Here is a 24,758-nt window from a genome sequence, read left to right as displayed (position 1 = left end):
GTTAATTAGCTGAGTTGCGTTGAGTTAAGATGAAAGTTAAAAGTTGAATAAAATATTATTTTTTAATATTATTATTATTTTGAGATTTGAAAAAATTAAATTATTTATTATATTTTGTGTTAAAATTTAAAAAATTATAATAATTAGATAAGAGGAGTTGAGATGAGTTTGGAAACCAAACTGATCGGTCTTGGCGGTAGTTCCCTCCAAAATCTAAGATTCAAATTCTATTGAGGACAAACAATCTTTAGAAATTATCAAACTGAATGATTTCCTTCTTAAGTTGGTCGAAGAATCCAATTGGACAATGTTAGGGTGATTATCAAATATGCTCATCAAATATGCACACTAGTACAAATGAGTTTTTTTATTTATTTTTAAATATTTTTTTAAATATTTTTAACTATTAAGAAAAAATTAATATATATATATATATATATATATATGAGTGGACATATTTGATAGACATATTTTATAGTCATATTATCATTTTTTTTTAAAATGTAAATAACTTAACATATCTTAGGTTTTCTCAGGTAAAGTATTATCCAACCAAATTTTAAATTACTAGTTTAATTTATTGTGAAATTATACTTCATAACCAATCAAATAGAGGATTTAGATCTCAGTTTACAGCGGAAAAAACATAGATGTATGAAGTGAATTTTATAATATTTATTAAATATTGAATGATATATGTTATAAAAATTCATTCAGGCAGTAAATTCGACTTCATATATCCATATCTCTGCCTATATCTATATCTGTACCGGTCTAAGCCTTGAATGATCTCAATCCCAAAATCTAAACTACTTGATTTATATTATCAATTTTCTTAATAATTTACCTATAGTTATCTTCAAAGAATGTGTACCGGATACTTTTCTATCTTTGTCGGTCTTGAATTCAAGATTTATGACCTCAACTGGCGCCCACCTCTACCGTAATTAATGATATCTATTTGAAAAATTTTATTTACAATGTTCACATGATATATTGTACATAATTTTTTAAGAGTTGTTCTAGATTCAATCACTTATACGTATTCTTTATATATTCTATTAATATGATTAGTCAAAATAGTTATTTTATATTAAAAAAAGTGATGCATCCAATCACATTAATAGAATGTGTAAAGAGGACGTAAAAGTAACTGTATATAGATTTTTTCATTTTTTTTTATCAAATATGTAGAGTATAGATGATGAGTAGAAAAATTTAATTAATTTAAAAATAAAATAAAAAAACAAGTGTGGTATATATATATTTTTTTGAGAAATAGACTCCATTCATTCATAAAGATGAAGTTATAACTGTAACCTAGTACAATTACAAATCAACTATTCACGATTGGAGCTCTCCCAGTATATAAATTCTTTTGTGATTGACATGATTTTAACTTCTATAACTCTCTACATATAAAACGTCTGAAAGATACATTATATCTTAAAATAGAGATTTCATCATTCACTTTTCTTTTTCAAATTAAGAGAGGATATTTTGGGGGTTGTTATTTATTTTTAGTTAGATAAAGATAAAAAAAAGAATTAGTATCTTGGACAACTCCCAAAAAATAACTCTTTTCATCTTAATGAGAATTATATTTTACACTTCCAAATTTTCATTCATTTGTATTCGATCATTAAAATCTTGGAACTTATGATTTTAACTCTTATATTAAATTTTTCCCAAGAACATTCTATCTTCTTGTTAAGTATTTTAATTTTTAATCCACTTAACTGCTAAACTTTAAGGACGGAGCAACAACTTATTATTTATGAATAGAATATCAATTTGGAGGTAAGGTGAAAACTTTGATAATTTGATGGTAAAAACACAAATGTAAAATCCCGTAAGTTTTTTCTGGTCATCTTCGGACTAAACGGACGTCTAGTCGCCCACAAAACAGGAAATTCACAATAAAATAAGCAGGGTCTATTCCTGCCTTTATCTAGCACTTTATACCTGAGTGGTGGAATGGTGGGTGTCGGAGCCCTTAAAAAGGGAGCGTTTGTGATAAATTTTAGGTCCGTCCTTAATTAATTCTCTTTCAAAACCCAGAACCAGGGATCAGAAGGAATCACACAGAAAGGTCCGTACAGATACTCTTTTTTCTCCTCTCCGAAACTACTCACGCCTTCTCCATGTTTTGACGTCTGTCTTTCTGAAACCTGGATCAGACTCGTTAACTGTACCATGTACTGCATCATGCATCTTCTTCGAATTTGATTTCGATCTCTCGATTCTTGCCCACAATTCTGTATTTCTTTTTTTAATTCCATGATCGTTTTCGAAGCAAGTCAACCGGCTTTCTACCTGCCATAATTGTTTTAGCTGAATTCTTGCATAAATCTGGTGAACTGATTTAACTGCCGATCTATTTTTCCGGCATAATTCTTCTCGTTTTTGCCTGATTTGTAATCTCTGTGAAGTAGCTTCTAAACCAAATCCCAGTGAGAACACAAATCCATTGAATTCCTTTTTCTATGAATAACCACGCTTTTTTAAATCCGTCGATTTGATGATTTCTTCCTCATTTTTTTATCAAAAAGATTGGAACTCGTTCATTTCTTCGATTACCAAATTAATTATGACACGTCGGTTTTCTGGAATTGGCAGAGGGAAGACATGGCTACGGAGTCATACGAGGAGGCCATTGCAGGACTCTCGAAGCTTCTCAGGTTTGCAGTTTTCCATAGTTTCTAGTGTCCATAAATAGAGAATTAATTATATATGTTGCCGTCCTATAATGCCATATCTTACTCCATCTATAAGAACTAGAATGGATTATTCAGACAACCTTGCAACACCGCGTCGGGGTAGTTAAAATTCCCACGTGGGATCCGCGATATGAACGGCTTGGATCAGCCGTCCACGACACCGGGTCCCACTTGAACTAATCGTAGCAGAAAGTCTGAAAATCTGACCGAGCTTTAAACCTCTTTTCGGTTACAGTGTGAAAGCTGAACTCGGGGGCGTCGCCGCCGCAAGGATCAAGCAGATAACGGCCGAGTTGGAGGCGGTCGGTTCGAAGCAGTTTGATCCGGTCGATAGGATCAAAACCGGGTTCGTCCACTTCAAGAAAGAGAAATTTGAGTACGTTCACTTTGTCCTTCAAAAAAAAAAATTAAATGCTGTGGTATTTAAGTAATTTTATATTCTATTTTACTATAAAGAAATGTAGTTATAATCCTAATTGTATAAATATTGCATAATTATTTTTAAAAAATTAAATAATTACATAATTCATGTAAAAAAGATTAATTTTTTTAATAATAGATCTTATTTTTTTAAAAACAATTATATAATATTTATACATTTTATGATTATATATAATGTTACTCTTTACTAAAATATGCCACAAAACATTTCATTTTAAGTAATTAATACGTACGGCAACGCCATTTCAATGGCCTGAATTATTATTTAAATGCAATATAAAAAGGGATAAGGTAGGGTGGCGGTCCACTAATTTTAATTGCTCGTGATGAAGACATTAATTATATGTGTGTCGTCAAAAGTGCATGATTCTCGAAAATACTATAAAGATGCCAAAGGTTTGGATGATATGGACAGGACATTTCACGGATTGTTGGAGAACAAAAGGCTTCGGAGATTCTAGAAAAATAAAATGTATTTGTTTCTGGTAGCAGAGAGAAATTTGCACTGCAAACTTACTTAATTGGGGATGATTCCCAAAAGTTTTGTAGATTATCCGTAAATTATTATTATTATTATTATTTTATAACACTGATTGGTGAGGACGGCATACCTTATTTTCAGGAAGAATCCTGAGTTGTACGGTGAACTTGCCAAAGGCCAGAGTCCAAAGGTTTGTTACCCATTGGGTTTTTATTTTTTATTTATTTTTATTTTTTATTTTTTTAATAAAGTTTAAGATGGTAGCTACTTAGTCGTGAAGAAAAGATTAAGATGGTAGCTACTTCGTCGTAAAGAAAAGATTCTTACACTTTATTGGCATAGGTCACGAAATAAATGAGACGCACCTTCATTTACGCAAATATTTTTTACAACTCTGTTTTATAAATTATTTTACAAAATCGTTTTTCATTTAAAACATAATTTGAAATTGTTGTATAAAATGTTTTTAATATATGCAAGAGTACTTTTAAATTGTCATTTAGTCACAAAAAGATTTTATAAAAGTAAATTTATAAATTGACATTTCATATAATATGTTAAGTCTATTTTATAATAAAATTTATTTTACAATTTAACATATCATATCAAGTTATGGTAATTTATAAATTTACTTTTATAAAATTTCTATTTAGATAAAATATTTCTCTTGAATATAACACACTATAACTATATCTAACATCTTTCGTATATAAAATAAGGCTCGACTTTTTAATGGTCATGAATAAATTGGGTTGGATTTATGTCAATGTTATCCGTCCCTATACATGACGTGTTGAATAGTACCTTCAATATTTTCAACTATTGACTCACGGTCTTTGAAATGTTACTAATGAAATCATTGATGTAAAAATAATTATTAAATTGTTTTAAAGTGGGGGACATGTCATGTAAAAGAATAAAAATATACGTACGTCCAATATCCCATAATCTTGATGTTGTCAATAAGCACACGCTATTTGGTCGGTACTGTAATATTAGAGGTTCAAATCTCTAATATTGTATGATCCACATAATTTGCATATCCCAAAGTCATAATCAATAATATCAGTAAAAGGGGCCAATTAGACCAATTTGTGATTTCTTTTTTGAATGCCAATTTTTTTTAATATACAACCAATCAGTACATAAAATAATACATAAAAGTAACTGTACATAAATTTTTTTATTTTTATAAGAGTAATACTACCTATAGTCATTTTTACGTACTCTCTATACACTTTATTAATATGATTGGTTGTATTAACTTTTTTTTTTTTTTTATATAACTTGTGAATTTGATCAGTTTATAATAAATAACACGGTACATGAGTATTGCATGGATGAAGCTAAACATAATTATATGAGGCATGCTACACAGCAGCTTTACATCCAACATACTAATATTTTTATAGTGTAAAATAAAAGAGGGCAAAAGAGTAAAAATATATTTTTTAATAGTATAAAAAAGTGTAGACTGAATTTCACTAATTATATATATGCCTATGCGCGCAGTTTCTGGTATTTGCATGTTCAGACTCTCGCGTTTGTCCTTCCCATGTCCTGAATTTCCAACCGGGCGAGGCCTTTGTGGTACGAAATATCGCCAACATGGTCCCGCCCTACGACACGGTTTGCCTCCCAAAAACTTTCCTTACTCATTTAGCTTTTTGCTTTCATTGCATTCATAACTCATTTATTACATTGGTTTATGGATTCAAATCTTGACTTTAAAGCTTAAACTTGGTCAACCTAGGCGACATTATTAATTGGTTCATGGATTACGTACTATATGACAATATATAATCAATTCTTCAAGTTTATTTTTGATTGCGATCATTTTTATAAAAAAAATATGAACATAACTATCAAGATTTTTGTCACTTGCTTTATTTTGATTTATGCTTGTGTTTAGATGCTGTGTTGCAATTTTTTTTGATAGTTTAGCATGTAAATCATAATCTATTTGTTTATTGACTGGTTCTGGATGGTGCAGACAAGGCACTCAGGAATGGGGGCGGCCATTGAATATGCAGTGTTGCATCTGAAGGTGAAAATATATGAATGACCACACTTTCTTTTTGCCGTCCGAACTTTATTTATACGCGTAATCTAGACTTCTTTTAATTTAGTGGTAGTTGCTCTTCTGGCAAAGCAAAGGGAGACCTTTGTGGGGCCAAGCTAGCAACGTTAATATATATGTCTTCTAGGCATGTGCGTTGACTCTAGATGCCAACCCAACTACTACCTCATGTGCCATCAGAGCAAAAGATCTGCTAATTTACTCTATGAATTCTGCAATTTTCAAATCCAAGGCGTCTCGTGACCTTGAAATAGCAGCCCAGCTAATCTCAATGTTCCCACTTTGGGGAGAAATAAATAGATCAAAGTACCCTATGATGTATTTATTATTCCTAATAACATGTAAAACAAAAAAAGAAAAAAACGATTATTTCGTGTTAATCTATGTTATTTGTAGTTATTCAGAAGAAATGCGAAGACAGAGTAGTTAAGAGTCTGCCTAAAATGAGAAAGTGCTAGTAGCGTGGACGCCTCCTTTCCTCTTTATTCTGATATTGGATTAACAAGAGAATGAATTTCAGGTGGAAAATATTGTGGTCATTGGACACAGCTGCTGTGGTGGTATAAAGGGGCTCATGTCTATCCCAGACGATGGGACCATTGGCAGGTACGCAATTAAGGGATGAGAACTGGTTAGTTTGATAAAAGAAAAGGAATAGGACTATTTTATTCCAAGTGGTGCCATATTCTTGGAGGCATCCTAAAAAGTATGATAAAGAAAAAAAGGGAGCTTTCTTCCAAGTTTTCTCCAATCCATTATTATGTCTTTCCATGTCAACTCGAAAGGAATTCACGGTGATTTCGATTACAGCACCTAATGGATAGGCTTATCTCTTTAGGCCCGGTGTCATTCAGATTGGCCATTGTTGAAATTGGATCTAATCCACTATGTATTGAACCTTTTATATTTTTTTTTTGTTGCTTTCCTCTCATCAATGAGAAGTAATGACGATCTATCAACCTTGATGCTAGCTACCAAGAACTGTATGAGTAAAAATAAGATAAAATAAATCATGGGAGCAAAAACTCTAGTGTACTCAGTCTTCCTTTCTGTGAATTGAACTTGCAGTGAATTCATCGAACATTGGGTCAAAATATGTTCCCCCGCAAAGACCAAGGTCAAGGCAGAGTACAGTGAGTTAAGTTTCCATGAGCAGTGCACCAACTGCGAGAAGGTAAATTACTCCACACACCAAGTATTATTATCTTATATAATTACATTAATTTAGGGGAGATTTGAATACCAAAATTATCGTAATTTATCTCATCTTATCTTATTTTATCATTACAAGTTTTTCAAATTTTCAAATAAAATATAATAAATAATTGAGTTTTTCAAATCTCAAAATAAAAATAATATTTTAATAATATTTTATTCAACTTTTAATTTTCATCTCATTTCAACTTACTATCAAAACCTCTACTCACGGTCCTTGAAAAAGAAAATGATGTTTAGAGTAAGATCCATCAGGGATTACACATTTGTTAATCTAGGCCCCAATCTCAAAGTCCAAACACCATTGACAATAGTTAGGCATCAATCAGGAAACCATATAGAATATAAATTAAGTAAGAGTCATGTTACATGCACGGACAGTTTTCCCCTGTGCAAGAAAATTGCATGCATCGTGTACTTGTCATGTTTATTTCGGATTAAATATTTGTGACTCACCAAGCAGTAGATGCAAATCAAACCATTCAAAGATCCACTTGTCATGTTTATAAGGAAGATTAAGGGAAAATTAACGTTGTTTGGATCGAAAGTAAATAAATTTGATCCTAAAGATGAATGGCATATTTTGTTACACCAATGCAGGAGGCTGTGAATGTATCACTTGGAAACTTATTGACATACCCTTTTGTGAGAGAGACTGTGGTGAAGAAAACAGTGGCTCTCAAGGGTGCACACTACGATTTTGTCAAAGGAACTTTCGAGCTCTGGGATCTTGACTTCAAAATTATCCCCTCCCTGTCTGCATGAGCATCTGGTATATATTGTCATCCTCAGATCGCAGTCTTTTTGTTTTTTTAATGCCTCCTACGGAGAATGCTGTAAATTAACAATAAATAAGGTATTTCCATCTGGTTGTTATGTTGCCTGAATAATAATGTCTATGAACCATATAAACTTTGTTTATGTCATCTAATCTATTTTGATAATTATTGACGTATTCTCGAACATGTTTCGGATTGGTTTATAATCTTTAAAGACAAAGACGAAACTTTTGAATTCTATAGCTTCTTATTGGCAATGGTTTATGTATCTTCATATGTAAAATCACATCTTTTGAATATTGATTTTGCATATAAAGAAAAACTCATACTTGGATTATGCATTTTTTATCCAAGTAATAATAAAATATTAATTATTTTATAATTTGTTTTCCTATAAATTTGGATGGTCCAATAAATTCAATAAACCATCAACCAACTTAGCAACACTCACAGAAAAATTTCATACAATGTAATTTCTAATTTCATACAATGTAATTCTATACAAATTCAACTCCTAATCAAAATAAATTCCATACAAATTCAACTTCTAACCAAAAGAAATTCCATACAGATTTAAATCAATCCCATATATAAAAATCAACTTGATAGACAATTCACAAATTTGATTTTAACACAACTTGGGCTACATAAAAGTTGGACATGGGAGCTCCACAACAACTCCACTGTAGCAACATTTTGCTCCACAGCAACTCCTAACAGTTTCTATGTCATTGATAGCAACCAATAGTACCAAAAAAAATTATGGAATTTGGGGCAACCAATAGTACAAAAAGACCCAAAATATATCACCACAGTCAAAACAATCACAAAATATCCAAAATATATCGCCACATTCAAAACTATGTACTAGATATGACCTTATTTCTTTGTTCCTCAATGATCTCCATTTGAAAATTATGGAAATACTCTTGCTGCACACCATTCATAGAAACATTATTCTTGCGCATAATTTTCATATCAATTATTCTCTTTTTACGAGCTACTAATTCAGATTTATCTTCTTCAGGCTTAATTTCTAAATCAAGTTTTCTCTTCTCAAGAAGTAGTAACTCAGATATTTCATTCTCATACTTCAATTGTGATTTTCTTCTCTCCATCATACAAGTCCTCTTATCTTCTATCATTTGGCTTAAAGCCTCCTTAATTACTATATTTTGTCTTTCATTATATTTTCTTTTTTTCTCTCATATTTTTTCAACCCTCTTGCCTGTAGGTCTATCGCAATCGACAGTCACATTTTCAATATCTTCCCTTAAAGATATTGAGTTTAGAGTAATACTTGAACTTGACCCATTTTTCTTTTTTATGAGGTCCATGTGTGCTTTCCATTTCAAGTGATGCCTCAATCAATTCCAACAATGATCCATGGTAAAGTTATGTTTTTGGTTATTTTGGTACAAGATTTTTGCTTTATCAATCTATAAAATGGTGGAACAATTAGTACTGATATCATTGCAAATACTTAATAATTAGATCCATAAAACATTGAAAAAAACATTATACCTTGTATTACTCAGTTATACTGCTTGGATGCATTCCTTCAACTTGGGCTACGCTACCACATAATTTATTAACGCATTTTTAAATGACTGACCACCGTTTGGTCAAAGAGGGTATAGACCGTTCTTGACAATTAGGTTTTTTTTTTTTTTATATGTGGAGTAATATTCATAAATTATACTCCACATTTGTGTGAATGATTGGTCAGTCCCCTGTATGGAATCCATACTAATGTTGAGCCAAACTGAAATGAGGAGAGTGTCTTCCTCTGTAGTAAATGACACACCCCGCTAGGATTTTTGTTTCCTTTTTTTTCTGTTGGGGTTGTGTCGCTTGGACATCAACACTTGTACTGCCCATAGGGGGTTGTTAATATCACCTTCATCACTTTCCAACAATGTGGTGAAGAAGAGATCCTCATCAATTAAACAGTTCATCATTCAAAAAAATATTGAAGGATAAAGTGTTACCAAAATAGCACATGGGAAAAGTATGTATATAGTGTGAAGACAGAGCATAAGAGAGCCGTTTATATAGAGAGAGAAAAAAATATTAAAAATAATGTTTGGAGAGTGAAAAGTGGGTCTTCAAAGTTGAATAATCACTGTTTATAGCTATGCATAATTTTAGAGATGTATAAGCCAATGTGGATGATTTTAAGGACATATTATTCTAATTTGAAGATAAAGATAAAGATGAATAACCCAATACTAGTGCTTTAACATTGGTGGTGGAATGTTTCGAGTAACATCAACAGATGTAGATCTACATCCCATACATTTTGCGTTTCACTAGCTGAATTTGAATTTAAAATTAGGCAAGGAAATTCGAATGTATCTAAATCCAAACTAGTCTATTCCGTCCTTGATTCTAGAAATGATATGTATACCGAAGCGGTTCTAGTTTGTGTCAGCAGCTTAAGGTACGTTGGAATGGTTCGGCCCAATTTTGTAGTAAATTGAAGTCGAGTAGGCCTTACAAAACTAGGATACTTTATCAAACCGGAAGTGTGTGGTTTGGGCTTTTCCTCATTTCATGTTGGTTTCCAGCTTTTTAATGAATACACGGGACTTAGGCCTACCCCAAGTTTTGGTACTTCCAGTGCCGAGGTAATAGGGTTGCTGGGCTTAATTTCTACTTTTTATGTTTGAGGTTCGGGGTTACTTTTAAAGGTTTGATGGCACGTAAACTAAAGGGTTTGTGGGGATTGGGTAAAAGTTAAATGACGTGGGTCTTGTTGAAAGAAAATTTTAAAACATAAGCTCATGCACCTCATACTATATTTTATTTATTTTTATTTTATTATTTTTAACCAAATATTTAGTATATAGATAATGAGTAGAAAATTTTAATTAGTTTAAGAAGAATAAATCTAAAAAAATTAAAAATAATATAGTGTGTAGTGTGTGGGATTATGAGTAACAAAAATTGGATCTAATCCACTGTGGAATGGCTACCCCCTTTTCCCAGTTTATGGGGGTGCCCTTAATTTCTAGGGGTTCATGTCAACTGTAATTAGTACCGAGGTGATGTTTATGTTTATGTGGGGGTGAGCTCTATTAATGGAACTAACATTATGGTAGTGAAATAAGTAGAAGGATAGGCGCATGCAAAATATAGAAAAGTCTAGGGTTTTTAAAAGCCAAACCATGAAAATTGAAAATCATTCTTTCAATATATTATTATTATTATATTAGGAAGTTGTGATTTAATTGTAGATGGTGAATTGGTGTTCTATCATCCCCATATTATATATTATTATTATTATTATTATTATTATTATTATTATTATTATATATGCCTCTTTAATATATAATTAGGAATGGGGACCACATGCATAGTATTAATTGTTTTGCTGGAAGAGATAGTTAGGATTTTTTTTTCCCGCTCTTTAATTTATTTGAAGACACGTAGTGAGGATCTAGTGAAATATACCTATAATAACTTTACTATTCATTATGCTCACACACCATATGTTATATTTATTTATTTATTTTTTGTTTGTTTAATTTTATTCTTTCTAAATTAAAATTGATTTCTTCTACTTTTTATGTATACACCACACATTTGGTAAGATAAAAATAAAAATAAAAAATAAAAAATTATGTGTTGTGTGTGATGTAAAAATAATGAATATAATTTTTTTTTTTTTTTTTTTGTGAAATGTACTACAACAGAGCATTCTGCCCTTAAAGAGCACCACACGCCAAAATAAGGACAACGCTTTTTTCCTAATACTCAAAAAGTTTTTTAAAGACAAATGCTATATCTACAGAATGTTGGGTCTCCATACGGGTTAATTAATACAAATTTTTTTACTTAATGATTAAAGAAATATTTTTTAATGATGTTGTGATTTTTTTTAAATGTTTATGATGATTAAAAAAATGCATGAAAAAAAAGAAAAGAAGAATAAAAAAGTAAAATGCACATGTCCGAACACTTTCTCAAGACCATTTTTCGGTGACTGTAGAAGTGCTCTGCTCGTAAAAAACCAAAGAAAAACCTCATGTGTTCTTTTGCCAACACTTTAATATATAAATGTATATAACCACGGTTAAGGACGTATTTCATATCACCAACTGCACAGATACTTGTAACGAAATGAAATGGTAGCACGGGTGCCTGGTAGGACTTTGATGCTTAAGTTAGAAAAGTGATCTTAGTATGGGAATATGAATGAATCAATGTGTTACCTTTAGTTGTTATTTATAAAGGCATGACGATGGTAATAACGACCAACTTTTAAAGTATATATTGAAAACCCTCCATATTAATTTGAGTAATCACTTTCTTGATTAGTCAGAAGCATTATATATTATCTACAATATATATTCACAAAGCTCATCATTGGGCTTGTACTCAGCCATTGGGCTTTTATTACACTTGGTGAGCCTATCAAAATGAGGGTACTGAATATACCTTATATATATATATGAGCAATGTTACATACAGTCATAAAATTGCAAACGCCGCGCAATCGCTTTGAAAAAGAGTGAGGTCTACGATTAAAAAGTTAGTTTTTTTTTTATTTTTTTTTATTTTTTTATATGGGTCCCATATTAATTCATTATTTTTAAAGTGACTGCATGCCGCTTGCACAACCACGACTGCAAATATCATTTCTATATATATATATATATATACAAACAAACCTGGCATCAACACATCAAAATAGAGTGGTGTTAGGGCCACCGAGAATTTCACTGAATTTTTGTACCAAATAGTGTAAAAACAATTATTTTATTTTTTTTGTAAACATTTTTTATATCATTTTAAACATCTAAAAATCATAAACTCATTAAATAAATACTTTTTTAATCATTAAATAAAAAAAAAACATTCGATAGGTTTTTTTGGTAGCCATTCTATCATTCGATATAGATAATAGAACTAGTATATAGCCATGATACAAGATAATAATTAATAGTATATGCAAGAGGACCATTCTGATCAGTAGAACTAGTCATAAGAGATGAAGTGGTGTCCAACCTGCACAGAGACACTTCTACTGCATAATAAATTGAATAATTTTATATATAATCGTAAAATAAATAAACAGTACGTAATTATTTTAAAAAAGAGTAAAATTTATTATTAAAAAATTAATTTTTTCTTGTAGGTCATATATTTTATTATTTTTTTCAAAAATAATTATATGATAGTTATATAATTTATAGTGTACAATTGTGTTTGCATGTCACCCAATATATTTTGTGAATTACATGATTACAGACTGCCGTACAAAGACAATACATGACTATTTTTTTGTTTTTGGTAATGGGAGCCAAAACAACCGTTCATTCGGCCCGATCATGCCAGCCTATCCCTTGAATTATTGTTGCTACTTCACGTGATTAAATTATTTAATCACGTGTAATTTAATCACGTGAAGTCCCCGTGAAGTGGGACAGGCATTTTGGCAAAGGATCCAAACAGCACCTTTCTCCGGGCCGGGCGAGGGTCAAATGCCTCAACCTCACTGTCACGGCTCCAAATTATTTTGTCATCATTTGATAATCATTAAACCCTTTTAGATCTGTTGTATATTGTGATCGTGTGTGTAGTAACCCGTGAAGAATTGTCGCAATCGCTGTTCCAAGCCAGCCCCGCCACTGGCTTTATGCATGCATGGGTCAATGGCTCAAAGTATCTTCTTGTCTTTTCCTTTCTTCCGGTCTGGAATCTATATCCCACAAAGTAAACTTGTCCATTTTGGATTTTGTAAGTCAATAATATGTTAAATCAACGCTTATATAAAATTATAAGTTACCACTCTTCTTAGATGTGAGCTAGAATTCTCTTTATTAAGTGAGTGCATTACGTAAAATATTTTATTAATTGGGAGAACTGTAGAGTTGGTTAGACTAAGACCTATACTTTAATGAGTAATGCTACATATAGTCATTTTTTCGTACTTCCTGTGCAGTCCACTGATATGATTGATTGGATTAATTTTTTTTTAATACACAACCAATCATATCACTGGAGTGCACAAAGGAGTCCGTAAAAATGACTGTACATAGAATTTTTCTACTTCAATATAATGTGAAAATCACCAATTGTCTTGCCAGCTTTGAGAATATGTATATGTATATTTTACTATTTGTATTATATTTTTAACATTCACCTTATGAGATTTTTCCTTAATGAGTAAGCTCAAAATGTGAAATATTTAATTAAATGTGTTTGATTTTGTGGAGCCTGGTTCATGAGTTGAGCGGAGCAAGTTGAGAGTTTACTCGACTCTTGCTTGATATAGTGCTCAAGCAAACATAAGACAGAAAGTTTGCTCGAGGCATACTCGCCAGTTGGCTCGAGTGAAGACCAGACAAAGAGTTTGCTCAAGGGTCACTTGTCACGTGGCTCGAGTGATGAGTAACCCTTGAGTAAAGATTCGGCAATACATTCGCTCAGGGCTTATTCGACTCCTCGCTCGAGCGAATAACGCAATAAATAAAAAATTAGTACTTCTGCCTTGTAACCTTATAAATATGCATATTATAAATAGTATAACCATTCTGAGCATTGTAATTTCACGCCATAATGTACTTTAACATTCCTCAAGAAAATAAAATCAACTGCAACTTTGTAGATGTAAACACGTTGTTGAACCACATAAATTTTGTGTCGTGTGATTGATTGTCTATTTATTTTAGGTTTACTTTTACTTTTATGTTGTCGTTATAGAATAAAAAAAAAAATAGAGGAGTTGATCTAAAACTATTATTTCTTATTTAAATGAATGGCAACGTAAAACTTCAGGCAATACAAGAAGACGAGTATTTAAATCAAGTTACATGACGTAGTTGTAATTCAAAAAATAGTATAAATCCTATAAACCTGCTTTGTTGACATATGATCTTCAGATTTTGCAATTTACGTTGACCTTGAATTTTCTTATTTTGACAGCTTTAAATCAAGATCTCCCTTATTAGTTGAAATTGATGGATTTTCGTGCTGATTTGAATTTTCCTTAAGTGTAGGATTTGTTGAATCATCTCTTTCGTTTGTATTTGTTGCCGTTAGAGCTCCAATATCCATCAATGTCTCTCCATTGATTTCGACTAGATTGTGAGAGGCTTCCACCTCTTTTCTCCAAGAATCCTGTACTTCCTTAACTTTCTTATTGCTCCATTGACTCTCACGGTTGTTGAGTGTGTCGAGTTGTGATATGTTGCTAATAATTATTTCAACAATTGGTATCAAGAGCTAAGGTTTGGATTTGAGGGCGAACAATGGTAATGGAAGAAGGTATTCACATAAAAAAGAACTATAAGAATCATAAGAAAACGGAGAATGATAGTGCAAACATGGTGACTAAAGAAGTACATGATACACTAGTTTTCGTAGTCCACGGTTTGGTTGATGAATGAGTTTTAGATTCAGAAGCTTATTTTCACATCTCTTCACATCGAGAAATCATGCAAAACTACGTTGTTGGTAACTTTGGGAATGCGTACCTTTATGATGGAGAGGCACTGGATGTAATGGTAGTGGGAGACGTTGACATTGTACTCCCTAATAAAAATGTACGGACCTTGCATAAAGTCAAACATATTCCTGAGGTGAAGAAAAACCTAATTTTTGTAAGACAACTTGATGATTGTGGTCATTCGATGGTGTTCTCAGGTGGCATGTGGAAGATTACTAGAGAAGTGATGGTGTTAGCTCGTGGTTAGAAGACGGGTACTTTGTACATAACATCGATGTCGAGTGACACAATTGCTATAACTACAACAGAGTTATGGCACTACTGGCTTGACCACATAAGTTAGAATGGCATGAAAGAACTTCTGTTACAAGGAAAGATACCAAAGCTAAAGTTAGTGGATATGGAAATGTGTGAAAGCTACATATTTGGAAAGCAAAAAAACTTAGTTTTTTTATGGGCAGTAGAGCACTGAGATCAAGAAAGCTAGAACTAGTGCACACGTCTATGGAGGACTTCTTTAGTCCCATCCCTTGAAGGCTCTTGGTACTTCCTCATGTTCATTGACGAGCACAACATAAAGGTATGAATTTATTTCTTGAAATTAGAATCTGATGTGTTTGATGTATTAAAGAAATGGAAAACCCTGGTTGAGACAGAGATAGACCTGAAGATGAAATGCTTGAGGTCTAACAATAATGTAGAAATGTCTTCCTAGCCACCATTTCTATATTGCCCATGCAGTGGAAGTTGTAGGTACATGAGCAACCTAGGAATACATCATTAGAAGGAAGTGAAGTGGATCTGGAGGTACTTGAGAGGCTCCTAAAAGACGTGTATGTATTTCACTTGGAGCAGGTTTGAAACTATAGGGTTATGTTGATGCTAATTTGTTGGTGACACTAACAGCAGAAAGAGTACCACAAGTCTTATATACACTTTGGGAGATACTGTTGTGTCTTGGGGTTTCTAATTTACAGAAGATAGTTGCACTGTCTACCACAGAAGTTGAGTGTTTCACTGTCTCAGAAGCTTCAAAGGAGATGATTTCGCTACAGAGTTTCTTGGAGGAGTTGGGTCAGAGTGTCATATTCCTTGCTAAGAATCCAGCATTTCATTCCAAGACTAAGCATATTCAAATCAAGTATCATTTTATACTATCTCTTCTTGATAATGGTCAATTGATAATTGAGAAGATTTGTAGAAGCAGAAACCTCGCATATATGTTAAATAAGGTTGTTACGCTTGAGAAACTGAAGTTGTGTGCATAACTTTAGTTAGTCTTCTAGCTTGAAGACGGAGGTAGAAGATATTAGTTTTGAGGCAGTGATTATATGTTGGTAGTACCAATCTCTAAGTGGGAGAATTTTTGGGTTTTGAGGAGCTTGGTTTGTGACTTGAGAGGAGCAAGCCGAGAGTTTGCTCGACTCTCTCTCAATATAGTGTTCATGCAAACATAAAACAGAAAGTTCGCTCGAGATGCGCTAGTCAGTTGGTTCGAGTAAAGACTAGACAGAGAGTTCGTTTGAGTGTCGCTTGTCACATGGCTAATGAAGATCTGGTAATACGTTTGCTGGAGACTTGCTCGAAAAATTTTGCTTAGAGAATGTGTTGCTTTGTTTGCTTCCTTTCTAATATGAACAACATAACAACTAGCAAATTCGGATAGCATTTGTTTTGCATCTAAGATAAGCAATCATGTGTTGTTCCAGCTTCCTTCTATACCATTGATAGCCTTGACCACAGGTTGTGCATCACCTTCGAGAATGATCATTTGAAGTCCCAGATTAATCCAAAAAATGATAACCTACGGTGCAACAAAGGATTTTGCTAGTAAAGGGTTTGGATATAAAGATTTGTTCATTCTCATAGAGGCTATGACTTTTCCTTCTTAATCTCTAACAATTGTTCCATACCCCCATCTTGCTTTTATGTTTTTCAACTGTAGCAGCATTCTACTTGATCTTGAAGACTTTCCTTGGAGGTGCCACCCATTCTCCATTACAAGCTAGTGATTTGTTTTGGCGTTTTGAGGGAAGAATTAGATGTCTTAGATCTTGCACTCGTTGATTTACTGTTTTAGAAGGGTGTTTGGATGTGTAAGTAAACACCTCTTGAAAAACAATCTCTTTCTCTTTTTCCAAGTTCCTCTATGATCTCTTTTTCCAGTGTTCCAAGCATATATAGCGAGTACCTAATGTCACCACCGAGATTTTTTTAGAAAATTCCCCAACCTTCTATAGTCTCCTAGTCCTTTGTAATCTTGTAGAATTGTGTGGAGTATTCTAGAATGGTGTAGAACCTTTTAGGGAAGGCCTTATAGACAATTATAGAGTAGTGATCTAGAAAGTTCTTTACCCTTAGATTGTGACACTTATTGATGACAAGTGTCACAATCCTAACAATTCTTTGTACCAAGAGCTCCCTATAAATAGAGGGAGTCTCATTTGTGTAAATCACCAAGCAATAAGAGAAACAAGTTCTCTAGAGCTTCTCTCTCTAGTTTTGTTCTCTATTGTCTCGAGTCATTTAGAAGGCTTACTTAGGAGCTTCGTGGAGAGAAAACCTCCTAAGGCCGCACGGGATGTGTGAAGAAATTCTAAGTCCGTGATAGTTGGTATCAGAGCTGTCCAGGTTAGGATGGTGGATCTAAGCAAGATCACCATGGAGCCCCAGGAGACAAGAAATAGCAAGAGGTCGAAGGATTCAACCTCATCTATGGAGTCTTGTCTCGATGGCATTGAGAAGGCCATGACCAAGATATTGGCCGAGATTGAAGAATGAGATAAGTCTCACAGGGAGGTGAGCACCCTTGACAACACTGTGACGAGGATGGAGGTGGCGGTAGCGGACGTCAGGGACCGACTTGACATCGTGGAGCAATGTTTGGAGGAGCTAGGATTGGAGGGACAATCCGAATCGCTCAAGGAGTCCATTCTGAGCACCATCAACCCCACCATCGAGGCACAACATGTTGAGAACATTATTTTCCAAGACCGGGTCTTGGGGGAGCTAACAAAACTCCAAGAGCAAATGGAGGAATACCGCGTCGGTCTGGAGGAGACCAAGGCGGATTGGGCCATGTGCAAGCGGGCAGTGGCCAATGGGGGCGCCATCGGAGCTGGAATGATCGCGACACCAAGGGTGGATACCCCTAAACCAAAAGAGTTCGATGGCAAGCGGGATGCCAAAGAACTAGACAACTACATGTGGCACATGGAGCACTACTTTGAAGTTTTGAACATGCAAGATGAGCATGTCAAGGTACGTACTGCCTCTCTCTACCTTACTAATCTTGCTGGTACTTGGTGGCGTCGTAAGCATAGTGAGATAGAGAAGGGTACTTGCACCATTAACTCATGGGAAGAGTTCAAGCGTGAACTCAAAAGGCAATTCTATCCTGAGAATGTGGCTATTAATGCGGGGAAGAGAATGAAGGAGTTGAAGCACACCTCTTCTATCCGCAACTATGTTGAGGAATTTTCTGCCCTCATGCTTCAAATCACAAACATGAGTGAAGAAGATTTCCTCTTCAACTTCATCGATGGTCTCAAATCTTGGGTGGCTCAAGAACTCAAGCGTCGTGGGGTCAACGACATCTCCACCGCCCTGACAGTAACAGAAACCTTAGAAGAATTTGAGTATCATAAGAGTAACAACTCTTCAAAGCCCAAGTCGTCAAAGGATAATCACAATAAGGGTGAGGGAGCAAAGGGGTTCAAGCCCCCACAGTACAAAGACCGAGGAGACAAGCCTTCAACATCAAATGAGGGCAAGAAAGACCACTCCAAAGATAAGAAGCCAAAAGATGCTTGCTTCCTTTGCGACGGGCCACATTGAGCTAGAGATTGTCCTAAAAGGAAGGCCCTCAATGCCATGTTGGAAGAGAAAGAAGTTCAAGAAAAGTCGCACATGGGGTGTCTACAACTTCTCAACTCCCTTAAGGCAAGCACGAAGCCAACCGCTAAGGATGGATCTTTGATGTTTGTAGAGGTACTCGTCAATGGGAAGAAGAGTCATGCCATGGTTAACTCAGGAGCTTCTCACAACTTCATTAAGAAGGAAGAGGCTAGACGGCTAGGGATTCCTCTCAAGAAGGGTCAAGGATGGTTGAAAACCGTGAATTCTGAGGCCAAACCCCTTGATGGTATAGCTCACGGGGTGGAGCTACAACTTGGCACTTAGAAAGGTACGGTGGATTTCTCTGTTGCTCCAATGGATGATTTTAACATTGTGTTGGGGATGGAGTTCTTAAGACAGTTCAATGTAGTGTCTCTTCCCTACTACAACTCGGTGTGTATGTTAGAGAGCGGTCCATGCATGATACCCACCGTATCTAAGCCAAACACCACCCAGCTTCTATCTGCCATGTAATTCAAGAAAGGATGGAAGAAAGGCGAGGTGTCTTACTTGGCTTCTATGGAGGAAGATGAAGTGAAGATTTCCTCCTCTCCACCTAAAGAAATCCAAAAGGTCCTTAGGGACTATGAGGATGCCATGCCTCCAGAGTTGCCCAAGCAACTACCACCTAGGAAAGAGGTGGACCATTAGATCGAGTTGGAACCCGGTGCCAAACCACCCGCCAAAGCACCTTATCGCATGTCACCTCTAGAGCTTGAAGAACTAAGGAGGCAACTTAAGGAGCTACTTGATGCCGGATTCATCCAACCCTCCAAGGCACCATATGGGGCACCTGTGTTGTTCCAAAAGAAACATGATGAGTCTTTACGGCTGTGCATTGACTACCGAGCTCTAAATAAGGTAACCATAAAAAACAAGTACCCCATTCATTTGATTGCTGATTTGTTTGATCAATTGGGCCATGCGAAGTACTTCTTTAAGCTTGATCTAAGATCGGGGTATTATCAAGTGACGATTACGGAAGGAGATGAACCAAAGACAACTTGTGTAACTCGCTATGGGGCATACGAGTTCCTAGTGATGCCTTTTGGCCTCACAAATGCTCTAGCCACCTTCTGCACAAAATCTTCCACCCTTATCTTGACCAATTTGTGGTAGTCTATTTAGATGATATCGTCATCTATAGTTCTACCTTGAAGAATATATGGAGCATCTAAGGGTTGTTTTCCGTGTCTTAAGGGAAAACCAACTCTATGTCAAGAAGGAGAAGTGCTCATTTGCACTAACTGAAGTCCATTTCCTTGGCCATAAGATCCAAGGTGGAAAACTCAGTATGGAAAATGGGAAAGTTGAGGCCATCAAGAAGTGGGATCCTCCCACTAAGGTTACCGAGTTTCGATCCTTCCTTGGGCTTGTCAATTATTATAGGAGATTTATAAAGGGATACTCCACAAGAGCATCCTCCCTCACCGACTTACTCAAGAAAAACAGGACATAGGAGTGGTCATCAAGGTGTCAGGAAGCCTTTGATGATCTGAAGACAGCCATCACGGAGGAACCGGTCTTAGCCCTACCAGATTGTACCAAGCCTTTTGAGGTACAATCAGATGTATCAGATTTTGCCATAGGGGGAGTTCTCATGCAAGAGGGACATCCCATTGCATATGAGAGTCGCAAACTCAATGAGACTGAAAGGAGATACACCGTGCAAGAGAAGGAGATGACGGCTATCATTCACTACTTCAGAGTTTGGCGACACTATTTGCTTGGCTCCCATTTTGTGGTCAAGACAGATAATATTGCCACTAGTTACTTCCAAAGTCAGAAGAAACTAAACCCAAAGCAAGCTAGGTGGCAAGACTTCTTGGCAGAATTTGACTTTGTCTTGGAGTACAAACCCGGGAAAGCCAACCTTGTTGCTGATGCATTAAGTAGGAAGAGTGAACTTTCTGCTATCACTCAAGCTCAAGGGGAGCTACTTGATATAATCCGTGAGGGCATGGAGCATGATCCCTTAGCCAAGAACTTGGTAAACATGGCTAAGGAGGAGAAAACTAAAAGATTCTGGGTAGAGGACGATCTTCTCTACACCATCAGGCGGTGAATCTATGTTCCAAAGTGGAGAAACCTACGGAGGAACCTTATCAAGGAGTGCCACGATTCCTTGTGGGCTGGACATCCGGGCCAACGACGTACTCGAGCTTTGCTGGAAGCTTCCTACTATTGGCCTCAATTGAGAGATGATGTGGAACTCTACGTGAAAACTTGTCTTGTGTGTCAACAAGATAAGGTGGAGAATCGAAGTCCTGTAGGATTACTAGAACCACTACCCATTCCTTCTCATCTATGAGAAAGTGTGAGCATGGATTTCATAGTGGCTCTACCTAAATCTGAAGGGTGCGGTACTATCATTGTGGTGGTAGACCGATTCTTCTAGTATGCCACCTTCATAGCGGCCCCTAATGATTGCTCAGCTGAAGAAACTGCAAAATTATTCTTCAAGCATGTGGTGAAGTATTAAGGCTTCCCACAGAGCATCATTAGTGATCGAGACCCTCGCTTCACAGGAAAGTTCTGGTCAGGACTATTCAAGCTTATGGGGTCTGCCCTATATTTCTCTACCAGCTTTCACCCTCAGTCAGATGGGCAAACTGAGAGGGTGAATGCCTTGTTGGAGTTATACTTGAGGCACTTCGTAAGTGCCAACCAATCCGATTGGGCTAAGTTGTTGGATGTCGCTCAATTCTCCTATAATTTACAAAGGAGTGAATCCACAAACAAAAGCCCATTTGAGATTGTAATGGGGCAGCAACCACTTACTCCCCAGTCATTGGAGACAAGCTATGCAGGGAATTGTCCAACAGCCTTCAAGGTTGCTAAGTCTTGGAACGAACAATTGGATGTGACCCGCTCCTACTTGGACAAAGCAATCAAGAAGATGAAGAAGTGGGCTGATCAGAAAAAGAGGCACGCGGAATATCGTATAGGCGACTTGGTGTTAGTAAAGATCTTGTCGAGCCAACACAAGTTCACAAGAAAACTACACAAGGGGCTTGTACGACGTTATGAGGGACCATTCCCAATTATCAAGAAAATAGGGAAGGTCTCCTACAAGCTAGACTTACCCTCAAAGTTCAAGTTTCATCCAGTCTTCCATGTCAGCTGTTTGAAACCTTACCATGGTGATGAAGAGGAGCCAACACGAGGAGAGTCTAAGCGCGCACCATTGTGCATAACTACCACTTTCGACAAAGAAGTAGAAGAAATCTTGGCGGACCATGTCATCAGGCGAAAGAGTCATAAGCCACGCCAAGAATACTTGATCAAGTGGAAGGGATTGCCCGAAAGCGAGATAACTTGGGAACCAAAAGAGTCATTGTGGCAGTTTGAAGATCACATCTGAAGGTTCCATGAAGATATCGCGCCGAGGACGTCGTGAAACTAGGTGGGGGAGAATGTCACCACCTAGATTTTTCTAGAGAATTCCCTAACCTTCTAGAGTCTTCTAGTCCTTTGTAATCTTGTAGAATTGTGTGGAGTATTCTAAAATGGTGTAGAACCTTTTAAGGAATGGCCTTATAAACAATTCTAGAGTAGTGATTTAGAAAGTTTTTTACCCTTGGATTGATGACAAGTGTCACAATCCTAACCATTCTTTGTACCAAGAGTTTCCTATAAATAGAGGAGGTCTCACCAAGCAATAAATAGGAGCTTTGTGAAGAGAAGACCTCCTAAGGCCGCACGAGACGTGTGAAGAAATTCTAAGTTCGTGACACTAATATCTTGTTGCCAATGCTGCATTTGTGTATTATTTTTCAGGATATATCGTTCTTTAAATATTTGTATTATTAGTACCATTCCAATGAAATTGACACATATAATGTTCTATTTAAGAAAAAAAAAAAAAAAAAGTTCCCCATGAGTAGTACCATATAATGTTCTATTCACGATATGATCCATATTTTTTCACAAGTAGCCCTGACAAGAATCTATTTGAATGCAAGTTGCGCGCTTGGGCACTCGAGCTAGATTTGCGTGCCATTTTTTCTGTTGAATATTCAAGTCACTATTTCTGGGCATGCCGGTGATTACTCATTGGTCTTTTTTGTTTCGAGGCAGCTCATTCCGTGACTAGAGATTTTGTTTTTTTCAAAAAAAAAAAAAAAAAAAACCTAATTCTAAAGTTTAGAGCAGAAGATAAAATATATACACAAAATAGATTTTTTTTATTATTTATTAAACATCTACTTCCCGTTAGCAACTATAAATGATACCATATTCTCTATTTATTATTTTAAATCTTAGAGTTCGATTAAAAAAAAAAAAAAAAACTTAAGGATACATATCCCTTGTGCTATTAATATGAATCAGCTACATGTGCTGGGGATGAGCGATCTTACTATGTGCACGCTTTTTCTAATATTTGTAAATATTATAATACAAGGTTGGAAATGGGTTAACACTATATAGAAATTTGACGGGAATACGGTACGGAATAATATTTTTTTTAAGTTCAAACATCATTTACAATCTCATATTAGCATATAGAAAAAAAAATGATAATTGCAATCATGAGTATGCAAGTTTCATGTAATCATTTTGAAAAAAATAAATACGTTTGAGATTTATCCAAATTTTAGAGTTTAAAATAAAGAAAGATGGACGTACATTAATAAATTGGAGTATGAGTATTCAAATTATTCTTATATGGATATTATTATCTATTTTAAGAAAATTTAAAAGATCCTTACTCGACTCACGACAACATTAAAAGTATTTATGTTTTCATCTCTCTCTGTACTCTAGTTCTTAAAGTTTTGAGTAGAAATTTTAAGAAATCATATATAGTCTCAAATATTAATGGTTTGAATACCAATGAAGTTAGATTTGACTGAAATTACGTTTTTCCTTCGCTGTAATAGGTTTCTAAAGAAAAGAGTCCAAGTTTCCCAAAAAAAAATAGTGCTTTAATAGCAAACCTTACTCTTCTTTAAAGGGTGTGAGTGAGAGTTGTATACCTTATAATTGTATCTAATATTACTCTATATTTATATTTTAATATTGCTCGATGAATGAAAAAATGTTCAATTATTTTCTAAGTTTCAATTGATCCTCTCAATTACTAAAACGGTTATAGGATATATTTGAAAGACAACTGTTTTTAGATATTCTCATATTACTTTATTATTATTTACAAATTATTTATTACTATTTTACTATTATTCTCGTTATTATTAATTATTATTAACAAATAATCTGTGATAGGACTTAGGTCTTGTTTGGTTAACCAAAATTAAAAATCTCATCTTATCTCATCTCAACTCATCATTATAATTTTTTCAAATTTCAATACAAAATATAATAAACAATCTAACTTTTTTAAATCCCAATACAAAATTAATATTTAAAAATTATATTATAATAATATTTTATTTATTACTATTTAAAACATTTCATCTTATCTTATCTGTGTAACCAAACGGGGCCTTAATATCCAAAGTAAGCCTTCCTCTCTCTTTCTTCTTTTTTCCTTACCACTTGCGTTTTTGTAACGTACTTTAGGGGACAAAAGTTAGGGGAGTGGTGCTGGAATAGCTCATGTTTTGTCAACATAAGTAGGTGCTAATTACCTAGTCTGATCTCCAAAGATCAATTATACCAAAGAACATAATGAAAGACCTATAAGTATGTATCTTAGAATCGTGATCATGTAGAGGAACGACAGTCA

General features: G+C 34.8%; 1 protein-coding gene across 3 annotated transcripts; it reads left to right on the top strand.

Moving 5' to 3' along the window:
• Nucleotides 1-1,937: 1,937 nt before the first annotated feature.
• On the top strand, nucleotides 1,938-7,892 carry LOC122311902 (carbonic anhydrase 2). 3 transcript variants are annotated; one of them, XM_043126668.1, is made up of 9 exons: nucleotides 1,938-2,092; nucleotides 2,620-2,681; nucleotides 2,956-3,096; nucleotides 3,784-3,832; nucleotides 5,155-5,271; nucleotides 5,636-5,689; nucleotides 6,243-6,328; nucleotides 6,791-6,896; nucleotides 7,538-7,892. In XM_043126668.1, the coding sequence occupies exons 2-9, from the start codon at nucleotides 2,629-2,631 to the stop codon at nucleotides 7,700-7,702; spliced, it is 771 nt and encodes a 256-aa protein (XP_042982602.1). In that variant the 5' UTR covers nucleotides 1,938-2,092; nucleotides 2,620-2,628; the 3' UTR covers nucleotides 7,703-7,892. The 3 variants fall into 3 exon arrangements, with proteins under 3 accessions (XP_042982602.1, XP_042982603.1, XP_042982604.1); XM_043126669.1 differs by having other exon boundaries at nucleotides 2,053-2,198; XM_043126670.1 differs by lacking the exon at nucleotides 1,938-2,092 and adding an exon at nucleotides 2,113-2,191.
• Nucleotides 7,893-24,758: the final 16,866 nt, after the last annotated feature.

The sequence above is a fragment of the Carya illinoinensis genome, chromosome 5, assembly GCF_018687715.1.
Source record: "Carya illinoinensis cultivar Pawnee chromosome 5, C.illinoinensisPawnee_v1, whole genome shotgun sequence".
In the NCBI taxonomy this organism is placed as follows: domain Eukaryota; kingdom Viridiplantae; phylum Streptophyta; class Magnoliopsida; order Fagales; family Juglandaceae; genus Carya; species Carya illinoinensis.
The sequence above is the reverse complement of the archived record's forward strand: the minus strand, read 5'-3'. Positions and strand labels throughout refer to the sequence as shown.

Excerpts from the sequence above, each read along its gene's own strand:
- LOC122311902 (XM_043126668.1), top strand. The coding sequence starts at position 2,629 with ATGGCTACGGAGTCATACGAGGAGGCCATTGCAGGACTCTCGAAGCTT. Across the intron at positions 3,097-3,783 it reads TTCAAGAAAGAGAAATTTGA|GAAGAATCCTGAGTTGTACG; the intron begins GTACGTTCACTT and ends CCTTATTTTCAG. Across the intron at positions 3,833-5,154 it reads CCAAAGGCCAGAGTCCAAAG|TTTCTGGTATTTGCATGTTC; the intron begins GTTTGTTACCCA and ends CTATGCGCGCAG.